This window comes from Ambystoma mexicanum, chromosome 3p, assembly GCF_040938575.1.
Source record: "Ambystoma mexicanum isolate Mex_15411 chromosome 3p, UKY_AmexF1_1, whole genome shotgun sequence".
NCBI classification, from domain to species: Eukaryota; Metazoa; Chordata; class Amphibia; order Caudata; family Ambystomatidae; genus Ambystoma; species Ambystoma mexicanum.
Genome location: NC_090925.1, coordinates 497785786 through 497809270, shown reverse-complemented (window position 1 = coordinate 497809270; position 23485 = coordinate 497785786). Strand labels below are relative to the sequence as shown.

The following is a 23485-nucleotide window of genomic DNA, read 5'->3' as shown; positions in this document are numbered from 1 at the left end:
TGCAGATCAAAGAGTTCCTAGGCTCCAACATCAAGTCAATAACTTGTTTACAGTTCAAGGATCATGTGGTGTCATGATCGATTGCGCTCTCATGGGAAACTTGTGGAGCTGTTCGGCAGCAGATGAATAAATTTCAGCTGGTCATCTATAATGATTCAATGTTTTGGCACTATGATATGGGAACCATGGGGTGGACAGTGACGTTGCAGCGGGGGTCGAGGGTGGTGTGGTAAGACCTGCGAGATCCAATCATTTTTGGATAATGTATGTCTCGCTATAGGGAAATAACATAGCTTCGCCAATAAGCTTCATTTGGGGGATTGACCTAATGTTGCAATGCGTTTTCATGATAATTAGTTTGTATCAGGGTTCGAAAATTAAGGGGATCTGGGAGATATTTAGGCCCTGCTTGTAGCTAGAAGAGCCCGGTTAGCATTACACCAACAGCCAACATGAGCTATTTTTGGCTCCCCAGGCCATCGTACGCCGAACAAACACATCCAATTGAATTTAACTCTGTGCATTTGGGATTATATATAAATAATTAGGAAACATCTATAAGACATTTAAAACATAAGGGGTCTTACATACATGGACAAAATAATATGTTTGCATCTTATGTGAAAGTTAGATTTGAGAAAAGCAATGTACTAGCTCCTAGTTCCCCAGTTGTAGCTCTTGGTCACCGGTTAATGCTTGATACCCAGGAGCTGCTTTTTGCTCATGTTATCCAAATTTAATTGCGATCTCTGTTGTACCATTATAAAGGCTTTCATCTTGGGGCATAATTTTTAAAGCACATTTCATGCAGTTCTGTTACATATTCTGTTTCAATTTTGCTTTCCCAGGTGTAACGGAGCCCAAATTAAATTGCGTTACTTCTTGCCTTGCGTACACTCCTTTAATTACTTTTGGAATATTTATTGGTGAGTTTCGAGTCAACCCGCAGTACATTGGCATAGCAGAAGGGAGCAGCGAGGTGAAAAAAATGAGATGCTGAGATATGGGAGGGTGGGGGGGGGGGCTAAGGGAGGAGTATTGCTGAGAAGCTGACCTTCAGCATATCTGATTGACACGACACTGGTAGGACCAGAGTTTGCAGTGGCTGCGCCGGGAAGCACAAAAGTTGCTGCAGCACCTGCATCTTCCAAGCCCACGCTGCACACTGAACTTCGTATCTTCCTTGCTTATCAGACCCTTGAACAATGTGCCACTACTCAGCACCGGTAAGTGTGCCCAACCACGTGCCCCTGCACCAAATCCCACCGCCTGGCTGCCTGCTGACTCCTTTTTCCACTATCGCAAAGCCCGACTGCTAACTGTTCTCCTCCTCCCGGCCCACTGCACATGACTATTCCCTGTACTTCGCACTTACAGCATGCTTTCTGATGCCTACCTGTGCCGAACCTATTCTTCCTCCCTAAGAGCGACTTAAGCATCTTTGGCATATTCAATTCCAGGTGTGCCGTTTAAATTGCTGCAACCTCCATTTTGTGCTTTTTCTAGTGTGTTTTGGCAAATTCAAATCTGGGTGTGCTTTTTAAAAACGTTCCGCTTCTTTCAGCTACTAGGCTGTCTGGTGAGTCGCTCATGCCTGTGTACTATCTCCGCCTATCCCTTTACTCCCCTCTCTACAACCTCCATGGCTCTCTCCATCCCTCCCCTCTACGTTAACTGCTATTCTATATTCCAATACCTATCCTCCCTCTCACACAAAGTCTGTCAGAAAAATGTTCAAGAAAGATCTCCTTTCCTCTAATCCTGGTTTACCCATCGCAGACACCCATGTCAGCACTACCTATAGACAAATTGTCACAGATATCCTCTTTCTATCCCCTCTCCAGACGTTTGGACTCTGCATCTGATCTCTACATTAATAGTGGCACTAGATGGGATGTATTTTTGGCTGGCTTCTCATCCTCGAGGTGCATCATCAATGTCTACCACAATGGCACTATCATGGTTCAAGGTCCTCAACCCAATATCCTCCTCTTTGACCGGCACCTGCCGTATCTAGGTCATGTCATGTCATGTCTCTCTCTCGCTCTCTCTTCGTCCTCGCTCTCACTGAGACGTGGTTCAATGCCAGCCCAGTCACTGCTTTTGACTCCCTTCTCCCTGATGGCTACAAAATCATCTCAAAGCCTTGTTCCAACCGTGCTGGCAGTGGAGTAGCCTTAATCTTCCCGGAGTGTGTCCCTTCTTCCCTCATACCCACCCAGCCCTACTCCTCCTTTGAAAGCCTGGTCTGCAAGCTTGGCATCTCTCCTACTTCCCTTTTGACCATTGCCACCATCTACAGGCCCCGGGTCCCATCTACTCTTTCCTTTCAGAATGGGCCGTTTTCTCCTCCTCTCTCCGTTCACCTCTAAACTCCTCCTTCTGGGTGACTTCGACATTCACCCGATTCCTCAATCACAGCCTGCACCCTCTTCTGTGACCTCTGCACCTCTCTCTTCCTCCCACTCTATTCTCCCTACTGGTCCAACCCACTCGGCTGGACACAGTCGCTGCCTTCATCCATTCTGATCTTTTGCTCTCTACCCCTCTGTTCACCCCGCTCTACTGTCTGACCACTCCCTCCTCTCCACTAACCTGAGATCTCTTGGCCTGCTGATCAAGACTCCCCCCAGCTCTGCTAGTCTCGTTTGTGGACATCTGTCCGATTAAACGAGTGTCCGTTGCTGCATTTGCTTTCACCTTCATTTTCCCCCTCCCACTACTGACTAATCTGTTGCCTCTGATCTCAACAATCTCGCTATCACAAACACTTTCGATATTCTATCCCGTCATGAGGATCTTTCTTGATACCTGTCACCAAGCGTAACACTTGGTACAAATCTGATCTAGCAGCCTTGAAACGCAAGTGCAGAGCCGCTGAACGAAAGTGGCACACCTCAAGCTCATCCTCTGATAAACTGGCCTGTCATCTTCTCCAAAGGCAATATCGCCGATCCATTCGCTCCAAAAAGAGGGCTCACATCCAGGCCTGCATCTCTGGAGCTTCTAACACAGCTGAACTCTAAAATCTGCAAGGAACTAGCCAATCCATCTGCAGCCTCTACCTCGTCTCTTCCCTCCCAGGCCCTCTGCACTGCATTGGCCACCCACTTCACTGCTAAAACTCAGGACATCCTGCGCTCTCTCTCTCCCCCCTCCCCTTCCTCCCATCACCATGCCACCCTCGGCCACTTCTTCGTCATCCACTCTTTCCTCCTTCTCTCCCATCACATCGGACAAGGTCACTAGAGTTGTCCGCTCTATGAAGGTCTCTTCCAAACATGTTTCCCCCTGTTCTTCCAGAACTATTAAGGACAACATCGGCTCCCTTTCCCCTGCACTCGCTGATTTCTGTAATCACTGGGTCTTTCCCCTCTTCCTCAAGCACTCATTTGTGCGCCCCCTCCTGAAAAAGCCTTCTGCTGTCCCCTCATGTCTGGCTAACTACCGCCCCATCTCTATCACTCTGGAGAAATTGGTCTTCCCCCAACTGACCCAGCATACTGAGCTTGTTGGTTCAATCTGGATTACGAGCATCCAGAGGAATGGACACTGCTCTCCTGAACACCTGTGAAGAACTGCTTGCATATCTTGACTGCAACTCACCCGATGTACTCATTCTACTCGAGATCGCCTTGGCTTTTGGCATGGTCAACCACTCCCTCCTCATAAAGCGGCTCCATTATACCCTTGAATGACCTCCTTCCTCGCAGCCCGTCCCCTGGGTTATTCCTCCTCACCCACCTCCATCTCCACTTGTGGTGTTCCCCACAGCTTTATCCTTTCACCATGGCTCTTTAACATCTATTTTACCTCTCTGGCTCACCTATCTCCACTTTCTCCCCGCTCTTGCAGTGTTATGCAGATGACACCCAACTCTTCTTCAGACTACCCTCTACATCTCTTCTGACTTCCTCTGTTATTCCCGATTGCCTGTCTGCCATCCAGTCTTGGTGCACCGTCAATCTCTGTCTCGATGCCAGCAAGACCGAGATTCTTCTTATCAGGACTTCTGTTGCATTTTTTCTACGTTCACTGTGGCCACCTTCTATGGGCTCTCCCACCTCTCCTTCCTCTGAAACCAGAAACCTGGGCGTTATCTTCGACTCCTCTCACTCTCTTTCATTCTTCACATCTTGGATCTTGCCAAGAAGGCCCATTTCCTACTCTACCTCCTCAGAGGCATCCCCCCTTTCCTCACTTTTCCCCAGACGCTTAATGTCTACAGAGCTCTGGTTCTCTCGAAGCAAGACTATTTTAACAGCCTCTTTCCTTAGTCTACCTTCTTCTCTCTGCACCCTCCAGGTAATCCAGAATAGGGCTGCAAGACTTATCCTTAGCCCAGGGTCCATATCTCTCCAGCCCTAAAATCTCTCCACTGGCTCTCGGTTGCTGCAAGAATCAAATTTAAATCCCTTTGCATCATCCATAAGGTTGTCTGGGGTCGGGACTACGCTATCGCCAACTTGCTATTTGCAAATACTCTACTTCCATATCACTCTGATCCTCTGGATCCAACTCTCTGCTTGTCAAGTGCTTCTATAAGCAGAGAGTGGGTGGCCGCTCCCTTTCCTCGTCTGGTCCCTCTTCTGGAACAGCCCCCCCTTTCTCTCAGTCTTGAGCTATATCTCCTCAAGTTCCACAAGCACCTCAATACTTTCCTCTTCTACTCCTCCTTCCCCCCCACCCCCGCCCGTGCTAAACCCCACAGTCACTGCGATTGGCTGCCTGGGCCCTTCTGTGTCCTTCTGTGTCCTGGCTTTCTGTCCAATCGCCCGCAGCATCCGGCCTCCCCCTGCACTTGCCTTCGGGCACCACACAGGCCTGCACTTATTGTATTGGCTGGTGATCCTCTAGCACCAAGTTGTCACTGCCTGGCACTTACCTGTTGCCTTTGCAACTGGCTCTCTGGCACTTACCCCCCCCTGTGGAAACTCTAGCAATTACCCCCTTCCACAGTCCATTCTCTCTCTCTGCACTTGTACACTCAAAATGTTCACAAGGCCTAGTAGGACTGCTTTTGTATTTTGCTCATCACTGTTGTCATATTCCATTGTCCTGCTGTTCCCTTTGCCCCGTGTGCGTTTTGAAACACAATTTTGTGATGTATAGGCGCCTTAGAAAAACTCCCACTTAATAAAAGATAAAGGAAAAAAGTGTATTAATGAAATGTAGCATTAGAATATCAAAACTACACATCAGTACAACAATGTCCTCACAAAACGTACCTAGGCCTGATTCATTTCTCCTGTCCCAGTCAAGATAATAGGGGCTCAATGCAGAAAATAACGTTTGCACTAATTACGTGCAACATGTGTAACCTGATTTACAATAGACAATGTTGATGCGCTTCCTAGGCTAGGAGGGGCAACAAATGTACGAAACCTTGCCCGATTTGACGGGATAGCATGAATGATTTGGACTGTGCTTTGAAACACTTGTGTATAAGCGCATAATAAATAATCAAACTAGACATCCATTTCAACCCCAAGACCAATACCATTTTGGAAAGGTATGATTTTGCTACCAGAGTACAAGAAAGTGAACCTGTGGAAGACTGTCAATTAGCTCGGACACCTAGCCTCGAACAGCAATTTTGGCAACACCCCAGGTGAACATACAGAACTAGTTCATGATCTGTTGCAGCAATAACAGAATCTAGGAAGAATTGTGGCAAAAAGATGATCCATCTCTTGAAAAAGTGCTCCAGATTACAAACTGAATGAACACTGTATTGCTTGGTTACTATACTCACTAAGGTTTCTGACAGGAAATTTTGGTGGTAGTGAACCAAATGTCCAGGAGGAGCCAAAACTTGTGACCAAGAGTAATTAGAAAGATGTAAACTGAAGGGATTGTTCCCCCACTAGGAGTAGTATGTGTGTTTGATAAGAAGTAAAAGACATTTGGCAATTTTTAAGGTCTGTCCCGGGAGGAAAGTAGCAAGTGTAAAAGATGGGGTCACCACCAACTATTGCTGGAACATTCAATCAACAGGAACTGCAACGCAGGAGTGTAAGGCTCATGGATGAATTCTCTGAAGAAGAAGAGGAGGAGAGTGAATGCGCGGATGATAAATGTGAAAAGTTAATGGAAAGTAGGACAAATGCGAAACCCCTATGGCAGATATTGGACTAACTGGGAAGATGGCGGATTTGGCGGCAAAGGTGATGCGGTGCATTTTTGATAAAAAGGATGTGTGGAAGATTTGATATCTCCCAAAATTAATCCAGGGGGGTACATATGGACATGACTGGCCTACTGGGATATTTCATGGGATGGTCAGAATTCAAGGGAAGGAAAGCCGATGGAAGGAGCGTCTCTTTTAGGGTGCAGAAAGCAAAAGAAACTCCACACAAGGTTAGATCCAAATACGATATAAAAGATTCTGCATCTATATCTGGAAGATGGGTGGAAGGAGATAGAGAGATACAATAAAGGTGTTTAATAGTGCTATTGGTGAACTTCAAGGGTTAGTTCACCGAATAGTGTTGAAGGAAGCAAGTGTGGATGTTGCGATGAAGGGACGTCCAGTTCCTTTGACTGCGATAGCGTTGGTTGTGTGATGAGAGAATAATTGAGAGAAAGGTGGGCATCTCCTTTGGCCGTGGCGCGGTAGTCCAGTGGGGAAAATTAGACCAGGTGTCTATCTTTGGCAAATGAATAAGTATGTTGTGCATGAGAGGCATCCACCTGCCAACATGGCTGAAACGTTAGGTCTATAGGGAAAGGGGAAGATTTCTTTTTACAAAAGTCGATCTGGCTTCAGATTGTTGCACCCAGAGTCCAGAACCCAGACTGCATTTATTGCACATCAAGAAGAGAGCTTGTGGATTACATGCGACAGGGGGAACTGCCTAAGACCAATGTGGAACTGCAGTCATTTCTGGTAACAATGGAGTTCTTCAAAAATGTATTAAAAATGTTGCAGAGATAGTGTGTGAAATAAGGCATTTCATAAAGAAGGGTGTGGAATCTGAATGGAGCAGGACGCATGGACAGGAATTTTAAAGGATGAAATGATGTGTCAGAATGATCACTTTCCTCCCCCAACTCCTCCTCACCTGAGCCTTCTGATGATATGTCCTTGGAAGAACGTGTAGCAGACTTCTTCTTGGTGTTCTTATGGTGTGTAGCCGGCTTTTCTTTGGGTGGTTTCTTCTTCTTCTCGCATAAGTAGGGTCTGGCTTCCCCAGAGGCCACCTTGACAGGGAAGAAAACCTGCCCAAGGGGGACCCCGAGGAGCCAAACCCCAAATCCCAGGGGAAAAGCCTTGGCAGAAAGAACCCTGGTAGTCCAAATGGAACAGTTCTTGGAAGATGAGGAACGGAAGATGTAGATGGACTTCTTTAGTTCAGCAAGTCTCTCAGCAATCAATATTTCCTATGCTGATATAGCAGTAGATGACAAGGATTTTGACAATGAACTCAGAGTGTGAAAAAAGGAGAAAATGAAATGTAGAATAAGCGCCTTCAGGGAAGAGGAAGATAAGAAACACTGAAGATAAATGTTGAATGTCTGGTCGGAAGGAAAGTAAACTGAATGAAGAGGCAGTTGCTAGGAAAGCTACTTACCCAAGAATATATGTCACCTGGTGTGTCGGAAGCAGAACCGCTAACACAGAGTGACCGCGGCTCCGCGACCGCGAAAGGAAACAAACTATAAAAGAAAGCCGAGTAAGCGATAGATACCAACCAGGGTGCAGTTCGGAAATAAAGCTAGGCAGAAGAAAGCGTGCGAAGAGACAGAAGGAAGAAGTAGAATAATACCGTAAGCGGTTAGAAACGAAATATAGAATGAGAAGAGGGGAATCAGAAAGTGGAAGTACAGCCGGGAAGTGGATAAGGGGGAAACACGGTCTCTACCGAGGGTAGAGACGCGAAAGGCAACGGAACCAGCGGCCAGGAAGGCAAACAAAGATCCGTAGGGTGGAACACTGAGCTGAGGCACAGCAGCATTGGACACACAAAGAAACAGATACAACGCGCTGGGCTGTGGGGCGTGGCCTGGCTTTAAGGAGTGAGCCTCCATCTTGGGTGAGGACGAGACCGACTCGAAGGATGAGCCGGCTACAATCACCAAGAATGCTACAACTTCCAGGGGTGAATCCTGACAATATGTCAATTGCCTTACGATCATTTGATAACAAGCGGGAAACAACCATTACAGTTGACCTACCAACGTTGGGTTAGGGCTGTGTTGTCCCAAAAGATGAGCATGGGGGGAGAAGTAATAATTGCACATGCTTCTAGGATGCTGAAAAGGCCCGAAAGGAAGCGTTAGCTGGCCATTGGGGAGTGGAAAGTGTGAGAAACCTGAAGGTGTCTCACCCGCTAGTCCCCGGGGATCTGTCAACCAGGTGGCCATATGACATGGCCATCGCTTTTGGATCCAGTTCCTGGGTGTGGATCAGTGCGGGAGGATTACCTGGATGAGGGGTTTCGGGGAGAGGAAGTGGGACACTGGATGGCGAGATGTGGTATCCCCTTCCCTGTGACACCTTTTCCCCAATCGTACCAGGTAGGATACTTAGGAACTCAGCCCTCATCCACCTTTTCCACCACAAACTCTTTCCCACGGACAGCACACAGTGAGAGAAAATAGATTAACACCTGAGCCGCATACCTGACATGTCCCAATACAATGGTCAAGCAATTACTGATTACACACACCTGACTTCCATCACACTTCCCCACACAGATAATAGGCGGAGCATGAAATCACACTGAGCAAGGCAAAGCACACAAGGAAGCAGTAGTTCCAAGATGGCAGTTTAACACAAGGAGAAAGACGGCAAGACCAAAGAGGGCTGCAAGGAGGGAAGTGCCCTTGACCTTTTCAGAGAAAGACAGTTACTTTCAAGATCCTTCGAGAATAAGAAACGTAAGACCCGGAATCAAAGCTGAAGAAACCTGCACTGTGTGTCGGATGTATGCGGGGCTCTCCCCCTTCGATAGCCAAGCGGGGCCGGGGGGGAATTGTTTGCTGCTGTGGTACTGTTGCTGGCTCCAACAACAAAGCAGCACCAGTAAAGTCAGCACAGCCGGTGAGTTGGGGAGACGGATACCAGAACAGTCTTTGTTAAAGCCAAGGTTACAAGCAGCAACATTGTATAGAGAAAACTGAAGAGAACAGTGTGCGAAGCGCAAGAGGCAAGAGACACGAATATGATTAAAACAGCAGATGAGCGACTGAACTTTTGAAACCAAGACAAATACCGTAAACACAGTGCTCTGGTGCCATGTGGGTGCTCATTCGAAGGTCTCCGTTAGGTATCCAACTGAAAGGTGGCAAATGTAAAAAGGAATTGGGAAATCGAAGTGGTCCTGCAATGGGTCAAACCAAACCCTCTGCACATTTGAACGTCTTAGATAGTTGATGCCAACTGAAATTGGTCTGAACCTGGCTGAGGGAGACTAATTTTATTAAGAACGGGATCTGAGCACAGCTGAGGGGGATATGGGGTGAACTGTGAACCCAAAAAGAATATCCTATGAACATTGTGAAAGAGGATCTGAGCCCGGCTGAAGGGGATCCAGGGTGAATAGTCAATCACCTGAATTGAGTACTTGTAAAAGGAAAATAACTGTTTGTTTCTTCTGGGCAAAGAGACTTGGGCACAGAAAGCCCTAGTACTAATGATTGAACTGTAGCCCTGTGCTAAAAAAGGCAGATTGTGCTATACTCGAGTGAACCGCCTTGTCCCGTGCTGAAAGCGTAGGGAAGGGAGGCCAACGGCGTGAACATACCGACATATCATTTTGGGAATACTTTTTCATAAACACTACCCCCACACTATTTGTATTTAGCGGTAAAGATTGACAATTTTTTTTAATTATAGGCCCTTTTATTTTGAAAAGCCACCATTAGGACTGCGTTATTATTTGATGGTCATAGCTTGCTCCCATCTGTAGATTTAGGATTAGATAGGCGTTTATCATACCCTTGTTGAAGTTCAATAAACACCCTTAAACTATGGTCACTTGTGTCCGTCTTACTGTTGATACCATGCCTTCCTTACAAAAGGTTCTGCACTTGTGTGGAAATGAATGTTTACACTGTCAGACCAGAAACCATTGAACGCTATTTTAGAATTTAAAGGTTTAGACACTGTTTTGAGGAGGATTGCCAGTTCGGTGGCGAGGATGCAGTGTCATAGTTTTGAGATGGAAGCATTGCCTGGACGGGATAATGGGTTTGAAGATCACTTATCTAGGTTATATGGAAAGGCAGAGTGAGTGCATGGAAGCAAAAAAGGAAATCAAGTGTATGTATGATGTGGTGTTGTAAATGGAAAAGGATTAGCCCACCATAGGAGATCTAGAAGTGGATGCGAGAAGTCATTGGGAAGCTGAAGTATAGAGGGGAAGTTGTTATATCGGACATGGTGAGCTGTAGTTATGGTTGGCCTAAGGGATAGATTGATTGATGTTGTCATATTGGAATTTCGAGGACAAAGGTTGTGTTGAGTGAGGATTACTGGTGGCCAAAGTGTGATGGTCCGGTGGAGCAGGGAGGAAATTAAAGAAGAGTGAGTGCAAGCAAGTTGGAAAGGGGACAAGTGTGTGAGCTCATCCAATGATGATAACAGTGTCCCTGGGGAGTGTGGGCGTTGTATATGGAGGTCTTGGTACCTGCGAGTTGGGAAGCGGGCAAAGTGAATTTATTGTGATGTTACTTTAATTTATTACCTCGTTGGATCGAAGTGAAATTTCTGCAAGTAACTAGTACTGAAAAGATAATTTTTCTAGAAGATGCATTTGGTTGTGAAGGGTACCCTAGCAGTATTCTCACCGATAATCGAACAGTTTGTGGAAAAGGAGATGAAGGGTTATTTTGAGAGGCATTTGTAAGGAAGGCATGGTATCAAACAGTGAAGACAGACACAAGTGATCATATTTGAGGGGATTTTATTGAACTTCAATTGGGTTTGAAAAACACCCATCTTATCCTAAATCTAAAGATGGGAGCAAGCTAAGACCATCAAATGATAACGCAGTCCTAGTAGAGTCTGGTCAAAATCAAACAGCCTATACTAATAAACCTTTTGCCAATCCTTAGTTCTAAATACAAATGTTGTGGGAAACAATGTTACATAAAAGAAAAGTGTTCAAGAAACGATATGTCAGGATAGTTGAGCCGTTAGTTTCCCTTCCCTACGTTTTCAGCACGGGACAAGGAGGCACACTCGAGCTTAGCACATACTCTGGCTTTTCTAGCACATTGATGTCATTCTCAGTATCAGGACCTTCTGTGCCAAAGTTTCTTTGCAATTAAAAGTCTCTTATTTCAGGGTGCCTGTTGTGACAAACATTCAAAGTTCCTTTCTCGTTAGTATTCTCATATGCACAACTTCTCTGGCAATTCACTGTTCACCCCGGGTCCCGCTCAGCCAGGCTCAGACCCACTTTAACACAAAATCTTCAATTGGGCTCCCTCCGCCAAGCTCGGACCAAATCTATCTCACTTTCCAAACTTTCCCCACTGTATCAAAATCGAAGACTTTCAACGATATATTATATGATATAGCATTTATAACGCGCCTATACACAAGTATTTCCAGGCACGACGAGGCAAAGGGGGGGGGGGGGAAAGGGAGGACAGACAACGTTCTTACTAGGCCAGATGTCATTCAGATCGCGCAAGTGCATGGGAAGGGGGAGGGGAAAGTGCAGTACATGGGATAGTAGAATAAATAAGATGAATAATAAAGGGCCAGCTGGTGGCAAGTGCAAGGTAAGAGCAGGCATAAGTGCTGGGAGGGGGACGGTAGCGATACAGAAAACAGTCTCGAGGTATAGGGGTTGCCAGGAAGGCTGTGCCGGTGGGCAACTGGAGGGGCCTGTGCCCGAAAATGCACAGGGTTTTGCTTGACCCGTCGCAGGACCACTCGATTCACAATTCTTTTTTCTCTTCTTAATATAACCCTTTTGCTTTCACTTCTGGCACTTCTCAGCTGGATACCTTACAGAGACCTTGGATTGAGCACCCATGCGGTGCCCGAAAGGTATCGTATCAAATGCGATCTTCACAGTTCAAACACTCATCAGCAGTTCAACTTTTACTCACGTCTTATTTACGTTTTAACTATGTTTGTTCCAGCGCTCGACATACAATGTTGCTGCTTGCAACCTTAGCTTCAACACAGACAGGTCTTCTATTGGTCTCCCCAACTCACCGGCTGTATTGATTTCACCAATGCTGCTTTGTTCTTGGAGCCAAGTACGGTACCATGGCAGCTGCTGCTTCTTCCCGCCTTGATTAGTGACGCGGGAGGGCCCCCGGTATCTCCTACACACAATACAGAATTCTTCAGCCTAGGTTCCTTGGTCTTGGGCTTTTTAATCTCGAGGGCTCTTGAAAGTAACGCTTTCCCGTCGGAAAGGTCATGGGAACATCCCTCCTTGTGCTCCATCCTGTTTATCCTTATTTCTTCTATCGTTCTACTGCAGTCTCGAAACTGCTGTTTACTTGTGCGCTTTGCCTCGCTCAGATTGTGCTTTCATGGTCCGTCTTTTATCCGTGTGGAGAAGCTTAATGGAAGTCAGGTGGGTCAGTAATTGCCTGACCTCGCCTGACCATTGTATTGGGACACATTAGGTATACTGTTCGGGTGTTTTATCCCAGAACGGGCTGTCCGTGTGAAAGTGTTCGTGTAGGAAAAGGGGAGGCTACAGGGGGTAGAGTTCCTACGTATCCTATCTGATAAAATGGGGTACAGGTGTTACAGGGAAGGGGATACCGCTTCTCTCAAACCTGCGTCCCACTCCCAGAAGACCCCTCACCCAGGTCGCACTGGTCGACACCCAGGAACTGGATCCAACTGTCCTGGCCACCTGGATGACAGATACCCGGGGACTAGTAGGTGAGACACCTTCTGGTTTCTCACACATGGAATAAAGCACACACAGACAGCCTTGTACCATTCAGAGTCAAAAAGTGCTGTGGAGTGGGTGAACAGGAGATTAATAGATGGCTGCTGTATGCAGGAAGGGGAAAAAGGAAGCCTTGGAGGAAAGAGTAAAAATGTTGTGCTTTTTTTTCGCATGCAGTGATTGTAGCAGTGTAGATTTAGTTAATGAGACATTCCAGGGTTTGCCCTCCGTGAATGAGTCGTGCAAACGGTGTGTGTGTGGCTGTTGAAGGGAAAAGGAGAAAGGTGACGGTGGAGAGTGATTGCAAGAAGGGTGTGCAGTGATGGCCTGTGTATTCAGGAAATTGGATGCAGATCGGCATGGAGGTGGTTACGACAAAGGGAGATCCCCGTGGAATGATTTCTCAAAGGGGCAGCGAGTATTGGAGGAAAAGCACAGAATATGAACAGAGTGGCCAAGTCGACATGCACGCGTTAGCGATCCCAAGGGTGATGGTTGGAAAATGGAGACGAACGTCTGGTACAGAAAGGTTGGGGGGGGGGTTAATTCACTAATCTACTCAATGAACATTAAAGACGTTTGAAGCCAAAGTCGCCAACCATAGCTTTATAATACATACCTATGTGGAATGTATACAAAGAACCATCAGAGACATGTAGTAGAAGACAAAGTAGTAACTGTATAGAATGAATAAAATGTTAAAGTTTGCATTTTATATAAAGGTTAGATTTGTGGCATGATAAACACTAGGTCTTGCTTGTCTAGTGGTAGCTACTGCTACTAGGGGATGGCCGATGCCCAAGAGCTAGTTTTACCTCCTGCTTATGAAATTTTAATTTCCATGCCTGCGTCGGCCCAACTGAAAGTCAGAGGGGCTGACATAGTGACCAGGGTATACAGCCCCACATATAAGGGGTGTATCGGTCACTTTTACTGCCTAAAAATAGGCAAATATTCCCCCAAAAATTTTTTAAAAAGGAAAAATACCCCCAATTAAAAAATAGGAAATTGCCACATAGAAGCTTGTGCCACTGTTTTCACCCAAACAGTTCCATGGATGTGTTTGTACCAGTAGTACACAGGAAATAAACTACTATAATTATGGAAGAGGACACCTTTATTTTTAATATGCATGAATAACTTAGTGCAACGAAGTATTTCTCACAAAAACATTTCTGTTTTACAGTTGAACATATATTTACTTGTTAATAAAATACTCCCATTTGGTATGGGACTCCTGTTTTTACTCTGTAAAAAAATAATTTTACTCCCAAATTTCAAAAACTGGGAGTAAAATACTCCCACTTCAGAGCCCAGCAAAAGCTCAGTGGTGCCTTCAGCAGGCTACCCTGGGTGATCACATGTGGGAGGAAAAACACCCTCCCCCCCACCCCCCAGTGGATGGGTGCAGGGAATGACGCCACAATCACACTCATTTCTAGAAGGATTTATATATATGTGCAAGTAATTTATTATGAGATGTGTACTTTTCAAGTCATTTTTTAATAAAATTGAATATTGTTGCAAGCCAAAGATGGGGCTGAGGAGCAGGAAAGGAGTGGGTCATGAAGATGTGCAGGTCCAGGGATGTGGGAAGAGAGAGAGCTTGGTGGCCTGGAGGCTGGTCATGTTTTCTCCTTGGCCCTGTGCTGATTTTAGGGCCAAAAGTAGAAGGAACACATGGAAAGATGGTGTCCACCTACTTTTTGTCAGAGGGTGGATGCCAACCTGTTGGGTGCTTTTTAGGCCAGCATGAAAAGAAACGTTTGATTGCTCACGTGTTCAGCCAGCAGGATTAGGACCCCGGTAATCGTCTTTGCCGGGCAGACACAAGACCATTAAAGTGTCAAAGCACAAGTCTCATACTGCATTTGCTTTATAGGGAATATTTCAATATTGACTATTGGTTTTAAAAGGTGTGCACATTGTATACTTTGTTAGCAACGTCATAGGCCAATCTCATCTCTTTATTTTTTGGGTGCTGCCGAATATTTTTTTTAAAAGACAAGGCTCATTTGTCTAATGCACTCTAATAAAAAAGGCCAACTGAGTAATATTTGCATATTTCACTTTGCGATATGTTCACTTCCTATGTATATATTAATAATAGCCCGCTGCCTCCCACAATTCTTTTTAAAGGACTTGAGCCCTGTTGATTTTTTCACCATTTGCAAACCTGCTCTCACTATCAGGTAAAGGAGCTCCTTGGAACCTGAGGTCACATCAGGAGACTTTCTTTATGCAGCTTGCAATAGGTTTTACAAATAATAAAAGCATTGCTTGTAGAGTCATTTCTTATGACAGTCACAATAATCCTCAACTGTAGCTTTTGAATTACAGGAATATTGCTATGGTCAAATATACAAACCATAAAAATAAAAGAAATGGTGTAAAGTCTGCAAAAAAAATGTTTGTTGAGTTAGCCAAACAACAACCATTTGTGTACCCTACAACCAGGTTTTGTTTTAAAAACAAAGTTGCAAAAAGGCCTGCTGTCACAATTTTGGAAGATGTGTTTAAGTGTCTGAGGCTGGTTTCAAATAACGGCTGAGCTATTTAACAAAAGTCTGGCCACAGGTCAAATAATTTTATCTCACCAAGCATGATCTGCCAAAATTAGAAGTCTCTACAAGTGATTCAGCTGACACGGTCCTCTATTCCAAAAAGCCTCACTCTGCGATCACCACAATTCATAGACTAGACATCACGGTTTATTGGGCTCTTGGCAACTTGTTTTAATGTAACTTCCCATGGTCTCCATGAATATTAAAGACCCAGTCTGCGACATTTTGGTGATATCACCACATGTGAAAACAAGAAGGCCCCAAGCATCTCTTGCCGACCACCGTCGCCAAATTCTTAGGGCATTCCCTGCTCATATCCCAACTCTTTCCTATCTTCATATCCTACACCAATGAGTTTGTGTGGTGTCAAAGTAACGCGAGATGCGGGTCTGCCCGTATTCTTGCAAGACTTCTAGCGTGAGGCGGCTGCGTGAAGAGACACAAGAGCGTGGAGAAGAGACCTATAGGTCGCACTCCGGCGCTCCTCGTTTTCAAGAGGCCCAAAGAGGGCAGGCAATCTGCCCTGTACACAGACAGAACCCTTTTTAAGACATTCTTGATTTACTGAACACTGAAGTTAAAGTTCCTGTCCCACTGATGCAACATGGATTAAAGGTTGTTCCAGCAAACTGAGTGATGTAATCGTTCGGCCACGACATTATTGGAGAAGAAGAGTAAGAACCAAACCCATTGCGTCCGTGATGCAAGGCGTGATGCCACCCCCAGCGTTCTTACAGTCTCCAGGTAGGCCAGTGATACTGTGGCCACAATGTGAACCGTTATTTTTCACATATGTGGAGGAATTAGGAGATGAAGAGTAGGCTGCTGAAAGGAAGAGAGCTATGCTGCTCAATGAACTGGGAGTGGAAGCACAAGGAATATTTGCCGGCCTGAAGCCCTGAGGTGGTAGAAGAGGACGATGGCGTGTACAAAGAGGCGGTGTGGAGAATAGTGAGGAGATTCTCCAGTAAAGAGAATATTGTGCTGCATAGAATCAGGTTCTGTGACAAAAATGTGAGAATTCGCTCCACTGTGTGGATTTTGTGAAAATGTAGAAAATATGATTTGCGATATGCTAACAGTGCACATGAACAACAGGAAGATGCAAGATAAGTTAATGCTTGAGAAAAAGTTGCAACTAGACAAATGCATCCAGATTGCCAGAGCTATAGAAGAAACATCGGGCAGGCGGAAAGAGATGGCAGGAAGTCTTCTAGTCTCCGACGTGCACGCCGTGCAGTTCAGGGGGAGAAAGGAGAAAACGCAAAATGACGGGAGGGATGAGAGAGGGGGAAATACGAACCTCTGAGATGTCATTGGTGTACCAGCACCAGGCACCTTGCTAATGACAGAGCATTCCCAGCCAGAAGTAGGGAATGTTCCAACTGCAGGAGATTTGGCCACATAGCAGTAACTTTTAAATGGCGTGGCAAGAAGGTTATGGCAGTTGGGTCGAGGGTGGGATGACCAGGTGAAATTGGATCCCAGCAGAGAGGACCGCTCACTTCCTGTCCGTGTGCTCTCGTCTCGTCCGTCTTCCCCCCCACTCCCTCCTATTCCATGGTGCTCTCTATCTGCTTCTCTATTGACTATCCTGCTCTCCTCACTAAATCTGGTCGGAAAAAGTTTAAAAAGGACATCCTGGTCTCCAACCCCTGCCGACACCTACACTAGTGCCTGCTCCAAGGAAACTCTCACTGACATCCTCTTTTTCGTGCCTTTGCCTGACCTATGGACCCTTCATATGGTCTCTGTGCTCTCTCCTTTCTCCTCTTCTCCCATTAATGGTGGCACCCGTTGGGATGTCCTCTTGGCCCCCTTCCACTCCTCTAAGGCCATCATTAATGTCTACGCTAATAGGACCGTCTTGGTCCAAGGCCCTCAGGCCAACCTTCACCTCTTTGATAGATGCTTCCCATGCCTCATCAATTTCCTTTCCTCTCCTGCTGTCCCCCCTCCTCTGTCCTTGGTTACCTTGCCTCTACTCTCCCTCCCTGCCCCCTCTCTTGCCCTCTTCACCTCCTTCACCTCTGCAGGACGTACCTCTGATCTGCACCCCTCCCCGGAAGTCCTTCAAGGATGGCAACCTTCTCCACATTGCCACTCTTAACTCTCCCTCTGCCACCAAACATTCCTCTGATATCGGTCGCCTTCTTGAGGAACTGGACCTTGACGTCCTCGGTCTCACTGAGACATGGTTCACGGCCAGCTCTGTCACCAGCTTTGACACACTCCTACCTGACGGTTACAAGATCCTCTCTGTGCCCAGGCCCAACCGTTCAGGGGGGGGGGTGTGGCCTTTATCTTCCCTGAGTGGATTCCTGCCACTGTCACTCCTACGCAGACCTACTCCTTTTTTGAATGTCTTGTCTGCCGACTCTCTCTCTCTCCTAGCCATTTCCTTACCGTGGCTATTATCCATCGGCCACCTGGTCAAATTTCCTCATTCCTCTCTGAGTGGGCTGATCTCTCCTCCTCACTCCTGTCCTCAACCACTCAACTCCTCTTTCTTGGTGACTTCAACATCCACCTGGATGCCTCCTGTCCCCCCTCTGGACTCTTTCGTGACCTCTGCGACTCTCTCTCACTCTCTATGGGCCTGCTCATACTGCAGGGCACACTCGATGCTCTGATCTCTTCTGACCTTGCCCTCTGCGTCCCTCTCTCCACTCCTCTCTCCTGGAGTGATCACTTTCTCCTATCCTCCCACCTCTCCCTCCCTACCCCACAGGCAAAGCCACCCTCATCACTGCCACCCACCTTCTCGGTCATCCGACCCATGAAGCGCGTGTCAGTTGAGGCTTTCGCTGCCACCTTTTCGCCCCCCCTCTCCCTTCGGCTGACTCCCACCCTGACACAGCCCTCTCCACGCTCCACTCTGCTATATATGATACTCTTGATATCCTTGCCCCTGTCATGAGAATCCGCCTGAAGCCCAAAGCCAAATGTAACTCCTGGTATGACTCGGATCGCGTCACCCTAAAACGCAAGTGCAGGGTGACAGAGAGGAAATGGCGTGCTTCGTGTTCATCTTCTGACAAACTGGCCTGTCGCCTCCTCCAAAGGCAATACCGTCTCTCCGTTCTCACCAAGAAGAGAGCCCTTATCCAAGCCCGCATCTCTGCGGCATCTAACAATTCGGCCGAACTCTTTAAAATATGCAAGGAGCTTGCCAACCCTGCTGCAGTCTCTACCTCTCCTGTCCCCTCCCAGGCCCTCTGCACTGCACTGGCCTCTCACTTCCTCTCTAAAACTCAGGACATCCTGTCCTCACCCTCCTCCTATCACCTCCCTCCCTCTCTTCCCGGCTCTTCCTCCGGCCCTTCTGCAGCCACCCCTCCTCCCTCCTTCTCTGTCTTTCCCCTTTTCTCTGCTGACGAGGTTTCCAGACAAGTCCGATCTATGAAAGTCTCGTCTAAACAGGTTCACCCCTGTTCCTCCAAAACTATCAAGGACCACATCGACTCCCTGGTTTCTGCCCTGGCTGACTTTTGCAACCATTCCTTCGCCTCTGGAGTCTTCCCATCCCCCCGTAAGCACTCCCTTGCGCACCCTCTTCTTAAGAAACCCTCTTCCGACCCCTCCTGCCCGGCTAACTATCACCCAATCTCCATCACTCCCTTCCTGGGCAAGCTCCCGGAGAAACTGGCCAACTCCCAGCTTAACCTCCATGCTGAATCTGTTGGTAGTCTTCATGACCATCAATCTGGCTTCAGAGCTGCCAGAAGCACGGAAACTGCTCTCCTGAACATCCGTGAGGACCTGCTCTCGAACCTCGACTCCAACACTCCGTGTGTTCTCATTCTGCACGATCTCTCTTCTGCATTTGACACTGTCAACCATGCCATCCTGCTCAACCGTCTCCGTGATAACCTGGGTATCACTGGTCAGGCTCTGGCGTGGCTGACCTCTTTCCTTTCCAATCGACCCTCCCAGGTCCAACTGGGGTCCTTCCTCTCTGACATCTTTTTCTCTACCTGTGGTGTCCCCCAGGGATCTAATCTCTCCCTGGCTTTTCAACCAGTATCTGGCACTTCTTGCCCACCGCATCGCTGCTCTCTGCCCCAACTTTCAGTGCTATGCGGACGATACCTAGCTCATTTTCAGGCTACCCTCGGCCTCCTCCTCTCCTTCCCTCATCTCTGACTGTCTGTCTGCTATCCAGGTATGGTGTGCCCCCAATTACCTCTGCCTTAATGCCAGTAACACTGAGATTCTACTCATCGGCACACCCACTCCCTCCTTCCCTGCAGCTCTCTGGCCAGCCTCTCTTGGCCCTCTTCCTGCTCCTACCCGCAAGGCAAAAAACCTCGGGGTCATCTTCGACTCCACACTCTCCTTCTCTCCTCACATATCTGACGTCTCTAAGAAGTCACACTACCAGCTGCACCTCCTCAGAGGTATTCTTCCCTTCCTCTCCTTCCCCCAGAAGCTCACTGTCTCCTGAGCCCTGGTTCTCTCTAAGCTGGACTACTGTAACAGCCTCTATCTTAATCTGCCTGCCTCCACTCTCCGCCCTCTGCAACTCATCCAGAACAGGACTAAGAGAATTGTCCTTGGCCTCAAGCCCAGGGACTGTATCTCTCCAGGACTGAAATCTCTACACTGGCTCCCAGTGGCTGCGAGGATTAAGTTCAAAACCCTCTGCATTGTCCACGAGGCCTTCTGGGGCCTGGGGCCTAAATACCTTCAACTCTCTCTTCCTAAATATCTTCCTTCCCGAGCCCTTCGCTCATCCGTCTCCAACTCCCTTAAGGTCAGCCGCTTCTCGAAGCAACAAGCTGGGGGTAGATCTCTCTCCGCGGCAGGGGCCTCCCTCTGGAACAGCCTTCCTGCCTCCCTGAAACTTGAGGAGAACCATCTCCGGTTCCAGAAGCACCTCAAAACCTTCCTCTTTGCTTCTGCTTTCTCTCTCCCTCTCCCCTGCTAAATTCTTCACTGAAACTGCACTGCATCTGCAACTGGGCCACTCTCTCCGACCTCGGTCCTTGGCCCAGCCACTCTGCACTTGCACTGCCTCCCTGGCAACCCCTGCACTGCTGGACTGTCTCTGTATCCCTACAGCCCCCCCTCTCCCCAGCACTTGTCTGCACTTAACTTGCACTTGCCACCAGCTGGCCCTATTTATTTTGTATTCTACTTACCCTGTACTGCACTCCCCCCCCTCCCATTCCCCTTGCACTTTTCCCTCCCCCCTACCCCTGCACTTGCACTATCTAAATGACACCTGGCCTAGTAGGATCGTTGTCCGTCTTCCCCTTGTTCCTCCTCCCTGCCTCATCGCGCCTTGAAACACTTGTGTATAGGCGCATTACAAATGCCATATCATATCAAGGTGCTTTTGGTGAATAACCTCTTTTAAGACAGTTATGATTAACTGAACAGTGAAGTTAACTGTTGGTGCCCCACTGATGTTCATTTATGCAACGTCGATTAAGCTTGTTCCAGCAAACGGAGTGGTGTAATCCTTTATGCCACAACCAGAGCCGGTTAATGGGCCAGCTCTTGCTGTGTCCGAGATGCACCGTCAGATGTCTGACTGGATCTCGGCCCCGGCCTGCTTCAGCCCTGGCAAGGATTTACCGGGCCCCCAGCTTCGCAGAGGGAAGCTGGGGGCTTGTGTTCCAATCTGCTCTGTCCTCATTTCCCCAGCTGTCATTCGTGCGTTTGTAGGCCGTACTTGTTCAACCCGTTTTCTTTCTTCTGGCCTGAAAGGGACACCATGGAAATTAATGGGCCATGATCATCACTGAGGTGGGGGACATCACCTTTGAAAGTAGGCTTTCTACATGCTGGGTACCCTGTTTTCCAAATGTGCAATTTACAATTTCATAGGAAAAAAAGAAGTCATTTCCAAACTCAAAAATGCTACTTAGACTTGCATTCACGTTGAAATGTGTTTTTATTTTGGTCGGACTACCAAATAAAAACCGTCATTTTTGTGCCCCTCCTTTGTGTTTTATAACAGGTTATATTTATAAAGATGTTATATGCTTCTCAAACTGCTTAATCACCGATAAATGCTTCTGTTGTGCTGACTGCAGCGATTAGGAAATTAAACTGTGGGTTCATGCGTGCCAACTTTTGATTTTCACTAAAGGGGCAGAAATACCACCACTTCCGCCCTGAATATATAAGCAAGCTACCAGCCCAACACATGCTCTGGCCAAACACATTCTATAGCAATTGTTTTTGAATAAGGAATTGCAAAAAGTCACACAATTAACAACCAGTTTTTAATATATAACATCTCACCAACAGTCTCTCAACCTGCTGAGCTACCCTGGTAAACTTCTACTGTAAGGCGTCCACCAAACTCCGCTCCCACTCTGGTTCTTGTGGGATCCCCTTTACATTTTTTTCCATTTCCACCTCTGGCAACAAGAGATCCGATTACGGCGACGGATAGAAGCCACGAATGAAAAACAATGTCAGACGATGGTGTGTTAGAAGGACTATTGCTGCCCTACGCTGATACAGCACCACTGCATAAGAAAGGGGATATCACAGATGAACTTCATCTGATGAAGTAACTGAGGCACGAGCAAAGAGGCCATCTACTGGTCAAACTTTAGTATTCCAGTCAGTCATGTTTCTTGACGCTCGTTTTACTCTTTGAAGAACATACGTGTGGTACTTACCCTGGCTCTTGAAATACAGCACCCTCTGTGCTTTATACTTGCCCACCTAGGTAAACAGCGATGTCGTCCCTAGATCTAGGACACAACACTGGCTAGGTATCTTTCTTTAGCGCAGGGACACAGCTGTGTATACTGTACTGTACCATGACCCATCTTCGGCATCCTAACACATACCTTTGCCTGAAGCTCTGCACCAGCAGCCAGACGATGAGTGGTAGGTTTTCCCTCTCGTTGTAAGTAGGAAGAAGCACCGAGTACTTATCTTGTAGGTGCACGGTTTCGCCACTGTCACCAGCCATGACAGGTAAAACTACCGTAGTGTCTCCTTTCCAAAGGAGAAACAGACCGTGCCAACGTCCCGCCTACTATTCGTCACGTGACTTTGGACACGTCTCGTTCCCTACATGCACGTAGCGTCTGATGTCATCTTGTCCCTCATTATGATTTGCGTGAATGGGGAAAGTTTCGTCTGCCACTGCCAGAGCAACCGGAATCTGCCTGGTCTTTGGTGGCTGAGATTAAAAAGGGCAAGGGCCCGCCGCAAAGCTCTTTGTGGAGCGTCCGACTTCATCCTGTCTCTCACCGTGAGCGCGAAGCCTAAATGGGCAATTTCTTTGAAATACCGGGAAAGTTCCTGCAAGACACCAGATGCAGCGTCCGATTGGGGGCAACTTGGTGTGGGCCTGGAGTGCAGGATGAGTGCATTTTGTTGTGTGCAGGGAGGATGGATGCAGCATCGGTATTTGTCTCTAGAAGAAGGAATGGGGAATCTTGGTGGGGTCTTGATCCAGATCGCGGGGGGCATCTAGGATCTGGAATGGAGGGATGTGGGCAGCTTGGTGTGTGGAGAGTGGGGCATCATGGGGTATGGGTCTGTGGGAAGGGATGAGGCATCTGGGTGGTGTCTGGAATGGAGGGAGGGGGCATTTTGCTGCCTTCTGGAATGGACGGATGGGGCCGTCTTGGTGTGCGTCTAATGGGAGGGATGTGGGCACATTGGTATGCACCTTGAGGGAAGATGAAGCATCTTGGTGGGGTCTTGCTTGAAGGGTGAATGGCATCTTGGTGTGAGTCTAGAGGTCAGGATGGGGCATCTTGGTGTTTAGGGAGCGGGGGGCATCATATTATGAGTCTATAGGGAGGAATGGGGCATTTGGGTGGGATCTAGAAGTGATGGGGAATCTTGGTGTAGGTTAGGTGGGATGGGAGCACAGTGTGGTTCCGGTGGGAGGGAAGAGTCATCTAGGGCGTGGGTATGGAGGGTAAGATGGGGCATCTTGCTGTGTGGAGGGAGAGATGGTGGCATCTTGGGGTCTGCAATGGATGGATGGGGGCACAGTGGAGCTGGTCTGGAACAGGTATGGGGCATCTGTTGGTCTGGAGGGTGGCATGGTCCTTTAGGTGT

General features: G+C 47.5%; 1 protein-coding gene across 1 annotated transcript in view; it reads right to left on the bottom strand.

Annotated features, from left to right (window-relative positions):
- DPM1 (dolichyl-phosphate mannosyltransferase subunit 1, catalytic) overlaps positions 1–22546 on the bottom strand; it is a 247399-nt gene extending 224853 nt beyond the window's left edge. Inside the window, exon 1 of the mRNA XM_069651161.1 lies at positions 22255–22546. Within this exon, the coding sequence (XP_069507262.1) occupies positions 22255–22379 (125 nt within the window). The 5' untranslated portion in view covers positions 22380–22546. The remainder of the gene's footprint in view (positions 1–22254) is intronic.
- Between the last annotated feature and the right edge of the window lie 939 nt (positions 22547–23485).